This window comes from Falco cherrug, chromosome 6, assembly GCF_023634085.1.
Source record: "Falco cherrug isolate bFalChe1 chromosome 6, bFalChe1.pri, whole genome shotgun sequence".
NCBI classification, from domain to species: Eukaryota; Metazoa; Chordata; class Aves; order Falconiformes; family Falconidae; genus Falco; species Falco cherrug.
In genome coordinates this window covers 12,655,334-12,668,225 of record NC_073702.1, presented here as the reverse complement: position 1 = coordinate 12,668,225, position 12,892 = coordinate 12,655,334, and the positions used below count along the sequence as shown (strand labels likewise).

Sequence of the window (12,892 nt, the reverse complement as noted above, 5' to 3'; positions counted from 1 at the left end):
CGGGCGCCCTGCCTGGGGCTGCCCCGCGGGCTGAGGCGGAGGCGGGCGGATCTGCGGGCGGGTCTGCGGCCGGCGGGGCCCGAGGGCAGCGGCACCGGCCCGTACAGAGAACCCCGAGGCTACAGGCGGGACTCCGGCGCCCCGGCCGCCGCGCACGGGCGAGAACAGCGCGGCTGCCCGGGGAAGGAACGCGTCCCGCTGCCCCCGCTGCCCCCGCTCCGCGCCCAGCGCCGCGACCCCGCCAGCCCCACAGCCCCGCCGGGGCAGCCTGGGCGGGGCGGGGCGGGGCGGGGCGCGCGCTCCCTCAGGCCGCCCTCGGGGCCGCCCCGCCCGCCCAGGTGCGGCGGCTCGCGCCGAGCCCCGCCCTTCCCGCGAGCACTACCTAGAGGGCGGGGTCACCCGCCGGCGGATGGATACAGCTGCTCTCGCGGTGACTCTCGTGCTCCCGGACACCCCTCCGTGCCCCGCAAAGCCACGTCAGGGCAGAGAGGGGCGCCTCATCCGCCGCCCTTTGTCACCCCTCCGAGGAAGGGCGACGTGTCGGGGCGGTATCAGGACCCGAAGGACTATTTTTCACTCTCGCCGCAGGGCCGCCGTGGGCGTGTGTGCGCGCGAGGGTGGGTGGGCGGAGGGGAGGGAGGCGGATGCGTCTGCGGGCGTAAGTAGTTCCGGTTGAGGAAGTCGGGCTCGCGGCCGCCGGTTCCCGTGGCTGCGCCAGGGCCGGAGCGCCGCGTCCCGAGCGGTGCCGACCCGCCCCGGCCCCGCTCCAGCTCCAGCCCCAGCCCCGCCGCCGCCGCTCGCCCGCGTGGAGCCGCTCGCCGCCATGGCCACACGCTCCTGCCGGGAGAAGGCGCAGAAGCAGAACGAGCAGCACCAGGCCATCCTGGCCAAGCTGCTGCGGGAGGAGGACAACAAGTACTGCGCGGACTGCGAGGCCAAGGGTACGGCGGGGCGGGCGGCCGCTGGGCGGGGGGGGCGGCCGGGCCGGGCGGCCGGGCCGGGCCAGGTGCGGCGCTGCCGGCGGGCCCGGTGCGTGTCCGCCCGCGGCTGCCTCGGCGGGGGCCCGGGGCTGGGGCCCGGCGGCTTGGCCCGGGGAGGGGCGCCGCCACCCCGCCCCGCTCCACGTCCGCAGGGGTGGCGGGGCGCTGCCGGGGACGCCCTGCCGGTGGCGGTGACCGGCCCCCGCCCGACACGGGACCCGGAGGGGCGGCAGCAGGAGCCGGCGCGGCTCGGGGCGAGCGGCGGTGGCAGGCAGGCAGCCTCTGGTTGCCTTGTGGGCCGATGTCCGCTTCTCCGCCGCCTGAGCTGTAGCCTCGCTGTTCCGAGTGAGGAGCCCCTCCGCCGAGGCTGCGCGCACTGACCGGCCTAGCCCTTTCCTGAAGTTTCACTGCCGCGTCCTCTTCCTGCGCTGCCAGGTATCGATCGGGAGCGGGCTGTGGCAGTGGGCCTTCGGGACGCGACCGGCTGAGGCGGGGGGTAGGTGCCGGATGGGCAGAGCTTGGAGTGCCCAGAACAGTGCCCTCCGATGTTGACTCGGTCATGTAAGTGCCAGGCTCTTTGAATCTGGATGCCGGTGTCTAGTCAAATGTGTCACAGGGCTAGCTTTGGTGATGAGTGGAATTTTGAAATTATATTGCTGTCAGATTTCCCACTCTTTAGTCCATTAGTTTTATGCCACACAAAAGTAGATACATATTTGCGTTTCTACTTACCTTTGATTCTGTGGCTTTGAAATGGAAAAACGTAGTGCATCCCTCTTTCGTCTAGAGTCGATTCATTATGATGTTACCTTAAATAAGATGACTGCACAGTAAGTTATTCTTTTAAGTATAATACTTGCTGAATAATGACCAGGTGTTTGCGTTGTGTGACTAGCTCCAGAACCGCGTTGTTCAGCCCTTCTCCACCTCAGCTGGAGGTTAAGTATGGTGAAGGTAGTTTGAGCAACCAGGGATGACGTGATGTTTGTAATTTCCCTTCCCAATCTGCACATGCTACTTTTTGGCCATATAAATCATGCACCGCCTTATGCAATGCTGTTTGATACATCAGCAATAAGATTCTATTTTCCTAGTATATAACCCGAAGTAGTATATAATGTCGATTACACCAAAGATAATAGATCTTTGTATTTTGCAAGTAATTCTTAATCATTTTGTAGCATAGCTATCTTTGTCCCCAGTCTTCTGGTTGTTATGTACAGGACTTCTATCAGTGGTTTTCTGGAAAGATCATGTTTATATGTTTTGTGTATTGTTGGCACTATAGATTTTTCATGCTGAATGCTGCTCAGAGTTGCTTACTGGTGGAATTCCGTATGTGTGTTGTTCCATAGCATAGGCCTTGGAGCTGGGCTGCTCAAGATCAGTCTGGAATCCTCCAACTAATTTTTGACCTGTCTTCAGAGTTCCCTGTTTCTAACCATGGTCAAAGTATTTTGTAACTCTCCATAGTCCTTGGTATATTTCACTAGTTCAGCAATGCTAATGCTTTCAGCTTCTTCCTTGTATTTTTGTTATTGCGTATCTTTATCCACTGTCCTGTTCTTTGATACTTTCATATCTTTCTGCTGTCACAAGAGCTTTCTTTCATAAGTTAGAGCTTTGATGTGTCTTGAGTTTGGATTTTTTTCTGTTCAGGTTCTGGAGGACCTACCAATCTCTTGACCAGACTCTCTTCTGCTAGTACCTGTAATGCAGTTTTCATCTTCCTTGTAAATTATTTTACTTGGTTACCTTACTAAAATCTGACTGCACTTCTGAAGGCTTCTCTGTTTTCTTTTTTTGCTCAACCCCACTTCTCCCTTGCTGCCTCTTCGTATGCCGGAGGCATGACTTGCTTTCACCCTGTCCCCAGGGAAAGCTGACATGAAAATAGTGTGGTGCAATGTGAGCTTACAGTATTGAGGATGTTCTTTTCTTTCTTTCTCCCTTGAAGTTTGATTTGCACTTGCCTTATCCTGTTCTGGCAATTCCTATTTTAAATCTTGTATTGTATTAGCTTCATAGTGCCATCTGCCTTTGCCTATACTCCTGTAGTTAAGTGTATGGTTTTCTTATTGCTGGAGGGGAGAGTGTGGAATGATAAATGTATCTTAGTTGCAGCTGTTCTAGAGGCACTTGATTGAGAGATGGTTGTATATGGACACACTGTAGATTCCTATCCTTAAGTTTAGGAAGTTTTCTTCTAGGAAGGGGAGCTGTATGAACAATATTGAGATGCCGCCACTATACCCTGAAGTCTAGATTTCTGTATACTTTCAGAAGAGAAATTGTGATCAGTTTTTAAGTTGAAAATGGAGCTTGTCATGAACATATGGTGCCACTGTTGAACTCTTCATTATATCAGCTGTTGTTGAAACTTCTTCTTGACCCAAATAAGAGGAAAAGTGAAGGATACTTTTTTTCAGTTGAAGCCAGCTGTTGTTTTCTTAATGTTACACACTTAATCCATGGGGGTTGAGTGCTCGTGGCTTGCAGGTGTCTGGCAAAGTTGTAGTTTTGCTAGTCCTGGTATGCAGTAATATCTGAGACAGCAATTTTTAAACATGGCTCTCTACGAGATAACCAGAGGCTTTCAGCTGTCTGCATGGCTTTCCCCAGACTGTGACAGTCTCCTTCACCTCTTGCATCACAAACAGCATCTCTTTCATCTCTGGTCGTGTTTATCGTTAGCCTGGAGTTCCCTATTGCCAGTTCCACTAGAGATTTTCTTCATCCTGGGTTCTGCAGACACAAATGTGAAGCTGTTTGTGACTAAATATTTAGGACTTCTCTGGTGTCAGTCCTAGTTCAGAATGTATGTTCTTCCTTTTGCTGATGTAACTTGATTCTTTTTTTCTTTGAAATGCTGTCTGCTTCAGTTTCTGTTACTTTTGTGTGAGCTTTGCTCCTTTGACATTCTCCTTTGTGTTGCTCAGTGGGAACCCCTGAATTCATTTTTTGTTTTCTTCCTGTTCACTTAGTTGTTGGATAACGTTATCTTCATGATTAACTCTGTTAACTGAGTTGCCGTTGTATCTTGGGATTTATTCTGCCAATACTTAAACCCATTGTTTTCAGTACCATCTTTCAGATAGGTTTGGTTAAGAACCCATGCTGAATTGCCAGCTAGGAGGCTATCGTCACGAATTCCTTCCTGTCACTGTTGCAGTCTCTCTTAAACCCGAGGTATTAACATTTACTCTAGGCTTCTGTTCAGTCACATTCAAGGGATGCTGAAGTCTTGCGGACTGTACTTGTATATCTATTTAAATGATGTTGTTTGAGGCTATGGGAATCCTTATGTAGCTAGATATAATTTAGAATCTTATCCTTCTGACCCTAAAAAACTTAATGTGGTCCTATTTGTGTATTTATCACTCACTACTTTGATTGTATCTACTGTAATGCCACTGCTGAACTCTTCCTTCATATCATTAAGGCTTCTCTGCTGGCTTGTACTTCTCTCATCAAAAAGGTGATCATCAGAACTTGCTGCTGTCCTGCTACTGATTCACTCCTAAATTAATGACTTGGCTCTCCTTGCTCTAATTATGACCACTATTTGCATTGTTTGTGAGGAAGTTCAAGTGTGCATCTTTCCTATATTATTGCATGCTTGCTCTGTGTAAGAATTAAAAAAGCTACCTCTTGGCCTTCCTCAAAATAATCTTGCTGTCATTAATAGTGGTCTTGTATCAAGAACAAACCCATCCTTTGGTTTCTGGCCTATTTTTTAAGTATGAGGTATGCAGATACATTAGACAGCTCTGTTCTGCAAGTCTTTCCGAAGGTGGAGAATGCATCTGAGGACACATCTGCCAGAGTAAGCATTAAGCAATAACTAAGATTGCTGACTCTGGCAACAGTTTCTGGAAGTGCTTTTAATTCTGTATTTGCCTTTTAACTGTTAAAACAACTGCTATGAAGGTGACCATCACTGCTAAAATGTGTTGGAAACTACCTGCTGCAGGGCCGTACTGTAGTTGCCGTATGTCACCTTCAAACTCTAAGTCTTGGAGCGAAAGACTAGATGCCTCTGTGGGGATGAAGCCTAAAAATCAAAGGTTCTGGAACAGCCTCTGTAATCACTAAGACTTTTGAAAGAGTGAGGAAGTTGGAATGACATTTGACAAGGCATTGCTTGTCTGTGCAATGACTGTTCTTCACATACCTATCTGAACAGGCATCTGCATAGGAAAGACATCTGCTGCCTTGTGTTGTACTACTGGGAAGAAGTTATACTGCTGTTTCCAATATTTGTAAGTGGTAGTAAGGCATTTGGTAGTAACTGAAGTAATACTGAATTTTTGAAAGAGATAAGCAACTGAAACTTTGTTGTGTTCCTTTTGTGTGTGTAACTAGGTAAAGCTAGCAGGAATTGGAAGGGTCTTGGAGAAAAAAATAGCTATGGGTCTGTCTGTCTGTGAAGAGTATGCTGAACGCTGTTGTAAAGCACGAGGACCTTTTCCCTTTCACTGTAGAAGGAGACTAAATGAATTTTTATTGTTGTTCCAGTACTGACGTTTGAATCTCTTGAGGAATAACACTTCTTTGAGGTCTGTCAAATGGAGCCAAAATCAAAAACTGTTAGCTTCAGTCATCAGCTTTTGGATTATAGGGGTTATAATTTGCTAATTCTATGTACTTAGTACCCAGTTGTAACATGTTAGAAGTCTCCTAGGCTTGTGTTATTTCTTGGCAGCAAGGCTGGTATTATTTGTGTGCTGATATTAAACAATACTGAATCAAATGCTTGGAAGTTGAAGCACAAAAGGAGATGCTCTTTATTAGAAGGGGACAAAGTATTCAGCAGTGTCAAAGGACTAGCCATTTAAGCAAGTAGACCTCTAAAGTAAACTGAAGGCAATCAATCTTGGTCTAATATGACTGTGTCTGCAAGTGTGGACCATAAGACTCCAATTACTGTTCCTAACAATGTTTGAACAAAAGAGGTATGTTTGAAACCAGTGTGAATAATCTCTAGCATACCTTTGCTGTCTGTGCTTGCGTTTGGATGCTGGCTTTAGTACGGATGGATTGACTACTGAAGTCTGCTTGTAAATTCATCTCTGTCAAGAAGGCAATTACCTGAATCGTCAATTGCTTTAATTTTAACTGTAACAATGTTAAAGTAACTTAATTGGAAACTTGCAAACCTTTCTATGTGCAATTGCAGATGTCTTGGGCCTTCAGAAAAGGGGAATATATTTCTGTATTGGGAGAGGTGTTACGGTTGTTTTTTTTTTTGTCCCTGTTGTGCCCCCCCCCCCCCCAGTGTTTACTTATTTCATGCCTGGTAGTGCGTGAAGCCTGGTTAAATGATCTCTTACCAGAATCCTAGTACAAAGAGCCACGTTAACACTGTTGCTTGTTCAGCCAGATTAGAATTGGTTTACTTTGAAAAGTATTTGCATTAATATTGTAATAAATAGTTATAGCTGTACTATACAGTCCTTGGATGTCTTTATGTGACTGAAGACTCAGTCTTTTCTGTCCGAAGAGTGGCAGGTACAGGCTCTTAGGAGTGTGGGGAGACACTAAAAAAGAAAGGTTGCAGTACTGAAATTTGTGTAGTCAGAACAGATTAATACAGTGTTGGCTTCAGGTAAAATTAACTTCAACTTCTCTCGCAAGCTGCCAATCTCAAACACAAAGTCTCCTGGCAGTGGGGGAGGAAAAGAATCTAGTTTAAATTGAAATGGGCAAAGTAGCTATTGAAACAAATCCGGAATGTTCCAGGTATGTTTATAGCTGTTCAGACTCAGTTTTTTTGGTGGGCAATTAGGTCTTGCATATGGTCTCTTCTGTGGCCAGAAGACCAACTTAAATGTACGTGAACATCACTTTTTGTGAAGCTGCCTTTGCTGTTTGCTTGTTTTGATGGCCGGTATTCTCACTGTATTAGATTTGCCTGTATAATTTAATAGTGTACTTCTTCCTGAGACATTAACCTAAAGCAAATGGATAACTCTTATAGCCCATGGCTTCAGCCTGTGCAGGGCTTCAGCTTTTGCCTCTGACTGTCATAAGAAAGCTTTGGAACAGCTCATCAGCAGTATTGGCTTGCTCTAGGATAAGGCACTGGCTCTGCTGCATGTCCTCAGGTGAAGATCTTCTCTGTCCCTCTCCTAAGGTGGAGAGGCTGCTGAAGTAGGACACCAGGGGAAATGGAACACAGTTTATGTTGGAGGTCAGTTCCACATGTCAGCTCAAGTGCGACTTCTGGCCCCATGCTGAAGCTCAGACACAGAGTAGTAACCAACCAGGAGCTGATTACTGCGCTGTGGATATCTTGTGCCAGTGAATATAGTTGCAAATATCAGGTGTAACTTCAGGTTACTTGGATTAAGCGACTGTTGGTACTTCTCTGTGGAATTCTGTTGCAAAGTTGGTATTGCTGCTGTGAAAGCAGGTTGGTAAAGATCATAAGAGCATAACAGCATAGAATATGAATCAACAGATACAACTGGAGGTTGTCCAGTGAGGCTTTGTGATACCCTTCCACAAGGAATAACGAAGGCAAGCTGCTTTGATTCACGGTGAGTCTTGCTTAAGCTTGGCAACTGGAATGATCTATCTTGACCTCTAATAACAGCAAGGAACTATGTATCCTAGTGATCATCTGCTACTTAGTGTTATTTTTCTGGCCTCTTTTTGAAGGATAGTGCCTTCAAAGACCTTAAGGGACCAGAAACTCCCTTTGGTCTCTCCTGACACAGTATCACCAGAATTTTTTCCCCTGCTTCCCTGCTACTAAATAAAGCTTTCCTGATACTCTCTTTGTTCTATCCAGTTTTACCCATGACTGACACCAGCTGTGTGAGACTGAAACTTTGTTAGGAAATAGCTCTCAGGGCCTCAACAGCAGCTACCATTAATTGTCTCACCCAAGAAAGAGTTCTTAAGACACCACTTTTGCTGGTGGAAGAAAAGCATGGCAGCTTTAGCCTGAAACTTGTGCGTGGACAGAGTGTTGCAGTATTGGGTGACTCTAGTGGTGTGTTTTCTGCCTGTAAGGAAGGGATTTGTTTCAATCTCCTGACTCTAATAGGGCAGAAAATATTCTGAAGTCACAGGAAATCTCTTTAGCTTGTAATAGAACAGGGTTGTTTGCAAATACAGGTTCCTGCTGTTGAAATTGTGTGTGTAGCCTGAAGGCTTTTTATCAAAGTCCTTAAAATGGTATTTGTGGGTGCAGTTTCCTTTCCTCAGGACTTAACTGAACTTGATTGAATGAGACCCAAAGTGGCATGATTTAGCTTTGAAGTTAGCATTGCTTTGACAGGAGGCTGGGCTAGATGACCCCTGGAGGTCCCTTTCAACTTAAATTTCTCTGTGACTACTAATAAAAATATTTGTGGGACTTGGGTTTTTTATTATATTGTAACTTTTTAGGTTCTTTAAGGTGGACTACAGATGCAGAAATCCATACATGCTTAATTTGCCAAGGTCTATACTTCTAAATGTGGAGCAGTCTAAGCTGTTTGCTTTGTGTTGACCATAAAGGTGGGACAGTTCCAGAAAAGTGATTATTTGTATTGATGAGACCATGTTCTTGCTTTTTGAAGTGCAAGACACCCTGGTTCTTCTAGTCAGGGGCTACTGGTGTGTGTCTCCTAATGATACCCAAGCTGTGGTTCTATCAGTCCTTAGTGACATGGAAAAGATGCCCCTGCAGGATGCTGCTGATACCAGCTGTTGATCTTTGCTTTGTTCCTAAATCTTCTTTTGTGGAACTGACAACTAACAGTGTCTTGTGAATTTGTCCTCTTTGGTCTGAATGCTGTAAAGAAAGAGTAACTGTGCTGCTGCCTTAAGAAGTCCTTGTCAACAGTACAGAGGAAGCAATTAGATATATGTATGTGATAAATAGGCTTCTAGGGAGGTACTTTTTTCCTGGAGGAGTGATTCCCTCTTTAATTCATGCTTCCTGTAGGATTTAAAGAGTCAATTATCAGCCATTACTCAGGGAGTAGTCACCAGTTAATTTAGCTCAGGTGTTGCATTGTCAGCTGGCTCACTAAGGTTCACTTGAGCATGATTCAGCTTTGCATTAGGAACTGAGATGCTTTGTATTGTTTTCTTGTGGCCACAACTACATTCCCCAAGAGTTAATGACTTTGCTTGTGAGCAGGTAAAGTTTTTAAGCGATATCTTACTGTCAGGTTGAGCTACTTAAAGGGTAACACTTGAGGAGTTGAACGCATGACTAGCTGAATCCATCTTCACTGTACTGTCAACAACAAATTGTTTTCAGATATTGTGGGAGAATAAAGATGAGTAAAGACTGAGCTTATGATTTTAGTGGCATTACAGAGTGGCATAGTTTGCACAACTGGAGGACTGCAGTGGGTAGGTACAGGGATAGCTTTGGGAAGGGCAGGCTGAGATGCTGATAAGGGGAAGCTGCCATTTTCTTGGCAGTGGGCCTGCACGCAGCTTTGCCTAGAGATGGCCCATGAGCTATTTGAGAGCTTATGGATCAGGATCAGAGGGCAGATCGTGGTGGGTGATGGTGTGGGTGTCTGCTTTAGACCACCTGATCAGAAAAGAAGTAGTAATGAGTCCTTCCTCTAACAACTCAAGCCTAACATTCACAGGCCTTGATGCTCACGGGGGACTTGAACCACCCTATTTTCTAGAGGGACAGCTCAGCGGGGAACAAGTAATCTAGGAGGCTTCTGGCATGCACTGATGACCATATCTCAATACAAGTGGATGAGGATGAAGGAAGATGCTCTAGATGGACCTGTTACTTACGGAAAAAAAAAAAAAGGGAAGGACAGGTTGAGGATGTAAAGGTTAGGAGTAGTCTTGTCTGCAGCGACCATGAGATCGAAGAATTTGGGATCTGAACAGGAGAGAAGAAAACAAAGAGTAGGATCACAATAATGATCTTCAGGAGAGAGGGCTTAGTTCTGTTTAGGGATCTGCTTGGAAGAATCATTTGGGAGATGGTACTGGAGAATAGAGAGGTCCAGGAGAGCTGGTTGATGATGACTTTAAGCTCTAGTGTGGCACATCTCAGTAAACAGGTAATGTGGAGACACTGTCCAGGCATGCAAGGATATGTCTAGGTAGGAAAGCCAATGTCAACATGGAGTTGAATCTGGCAAGGGATGTGAATGGCAACAAGAAGGACTTACACAGATAATTAGCAGGAAAAAGAAGACTGGAGGAAATGTGGGCTTGCTGCTGAATGGGACGGGGACCTGGTCATAAGGGATGTGGAAAAGGCTGAGACGTTCAATGCTTTCTTCACCTTGACTTGTATTCAGCAGTTCCAGGCAAGGAAGGCTTACTCTCAGTAGCAGAGGGTCAGGTTTGGGAGTGTTTACAGAAACTAGATGTGCACAAGTCTGTGGGCTGTAATGGGGTGCACCCTTGAGTGCAGTAGAGCTGGCCAGTGTCATTTCGAGGCCACTGTAAGGTCACGGTGACTTGGGGAGTGTCTTGAGGACTAGAAGAAATCAAATGTCATTGCCTTTTCCAAAAAGAGGAAGAAGGAACATCTAGGAAGCCACAGGCCAGTCAACTTTGTCGCAGTCCCTAGGAAGGTGACAGAGCAAATAATCCTGAAAACACATATGAAGGAAAAAAAAATGATGGAGAATAGTCAGTGTGGATTAACAAAGGGCCTGTCATGCCTGACCAACCTGATAGTCTTCTTCAATGACCGAGCCAGATGACTGGCTTGGTGGATGAGGAGAGCAAGGGATATTTTTATCTTGACTTGAATGAGGATTTTGAGACTGTCATGTAACTTATTGGTAATCTGATGAAGTGTGGTCTAGATAGAGATGTGAGGTTGAGTGAAAATGGCTGAAATGCCAAGCTCAGAGCTGTGATCAGCAGCTTAAAGTTGAGCTGAAGGCTAGTCACTATTGGTGTACCTCAGGGGCTGATACTGAGGCCAATACTGGTTAACGTTTTCATTAATGACCTGTGTGAGAGGGCAGACTGCACTTGGCAAGCTTGATGTGATGCAAAATTGGGAGGAGTGGTTGATAAACCAGGTGGATGTGCTGCTACTTTGAGCATAAAAGTGGACAGGCAGAAAAAATGGGCCAACAGGTACCATATGAAGTTCAACAAAGAGAAGTGCAAAGCCCTGTCTGTAGGGAGGGGGTGGTGGGGATCCTGTGGGTCACAAATTGGCCATGAGCCAGTAACGCACCCGTGCCGCAAAGGCAGCCAACGACATCTTGGATTGAATTTCAGGAAGAGCATAGTCAGTTGGAGGGAGGTGATGCTTCTCCTTTGCTCAGCATTGGTGAGACTGCATCTGTGGTACTGTGTCCAGTTCTGGGCTCTACATTACAAAGAAACATGGACAGACCGGAGCAAGTCCAGCAAAGGGGCGCCAAGATGAAGAGGTTAGTGTGCCTGACATCCAAGGAGAGGCTGAGAGAGCTGTGATTGTTCAGCCTGGAGGAGAGAAGGCTACTGGGGAGATCTTGTCAACGTGTATGAATACCTTGTGACAGAGAGCAAAGTTGACGGAGGCAGATGTGTATGTGGTGTCCGGTGATAGGACCAAGAAGTAATTGACACATTGAAACACGGGAAATTCCACTGAAACATAAGAATAAACTTTATTTTACTCTAGGAGAGGTTGAATACTGGAGCAGGTTACCTGGAGAGGTTATGGAGTCTCTATCCCTGGAGACAGTCAGAACCTGACTGGCAGCAGCCCTAAGCAACCTGCTGTAGTTTGCTCTGCTCTGAGCAGGGGGTGGTTGTACTAAGTGATCTCCAAGGGGTCCTTTCCAACCTCAGCTACTTCAGATCCAGTTCAGCTGTTGCATCACTTACAAGCCAGTATGGATTCCCACTGCAGATACCACAAATGTTTTTTTTCTCTTCTTTTCTCCCTAGTGCAAGCATCTGCCTATGTAGATCAAAAGTAGATTTTTATGTTTAAAGTTGACATCCTTTATGAGAAAGGGAAGTGATTAAACAGCAGTGAATAAAGACTGTAGTAGAGTCTTGACTTTTCCTGAAATAACCGATACAGAAATATTGTGGTCTGTGCATAGAGGTAAAAAGGACTAAATCTAGCCGTTTGAAGCAAGTGGGATTTGAGTGGCTATGTAGAAAGGTTACTAATGTCTTGTATTTGACTGAAATGCTGTTTAAGTCTAGCTAGGAGAATACCTTTGCAACTTAAATGACCTCCTAGAGATGGTAGAAGGTTGCTTATAACTAATGGCTTGTGTCAGAAAGCTCCCTGGATCTTAAAAATGCTGGTTGGAACTCTATTATGGCTAAAAATTGTCTCCTCTGGAAGACTGGGGCAAAACTACTACAGATTCCTGTTCTCCTTTCATTCTGGCCTTTTATCTGATTAATGTTTTCTGAGAGCTTGAGCAATATTACTGTTTACATTTCTGTTGAATGGTTTCATAAAAAGTATTCACACAACTGCTTTATTTTCTTTGAAAACTTGGCAAACAGATTTGAATGGATACCTATTTCATATTCATCTTTGTTTACAGTAGACTGTTTATATGGTATAATGCTAAGCCTTATTTATCTTCCATTCTCTTGTCATCATCTCACTTGTTGCTTTTTAGTAGGTGATAAACTTGTATGTTTGAGTGTGTGCTGTCAAGGAGCTCGTGCTTGGTGCTATGAAACTTGACCCATTCAAGAGAACCTGAGTTCCTGCGTTGTTTCCAGCTTACGCAAAATACTTACAAGTAGTTCTATGTTCCTTTGACCAGAGGAGCCAGATGCTTTTGGGTTCTGGGGTCACAGGCTGAAGAGGAGGAAGAACCTGGAGGTTCAGAGAACCTTCTAGCGCGGCAACTCTGTGATAGATGTGGTTATAGAGAGCACTAATTCTGTACTTTATGGAGATGGTGACAAGCTTTATGGGGGAAGTGAAAATTACACAGGCCTATCTC

At 45.9% G+C, this 12,892-nt stretch overlaps 1 protein-coding gene across 5 annotated transcripts in view; it reads left to right on the top strand.

The window, feature by feature from the left end:
* The first annotated feature begins 661 nt into the window (after positions 1 to 661).
* SMAP1 (small ArfGAP 1) overlaps positions 662 to 12,892 on the top strand; it is a 96,053-nt gene continuing 83,822 nt past the window's right edge. For all 5 annotated transcript variants that reach the window (XM_055712972.1, XM_055712971.1, XM_055712970.1 and 2 more), the window contains exon 1: positions 662 to 941. In XM_055712972.1, coding sequence (XP_055568947.1) covers positions 824 to 941 — 118 coding nt within the window. In that variant the 5' untranslated portion in view covers positions 662 to 823. The remainder of the gene's footprint in view (positions 942 to 12,892) is intronic.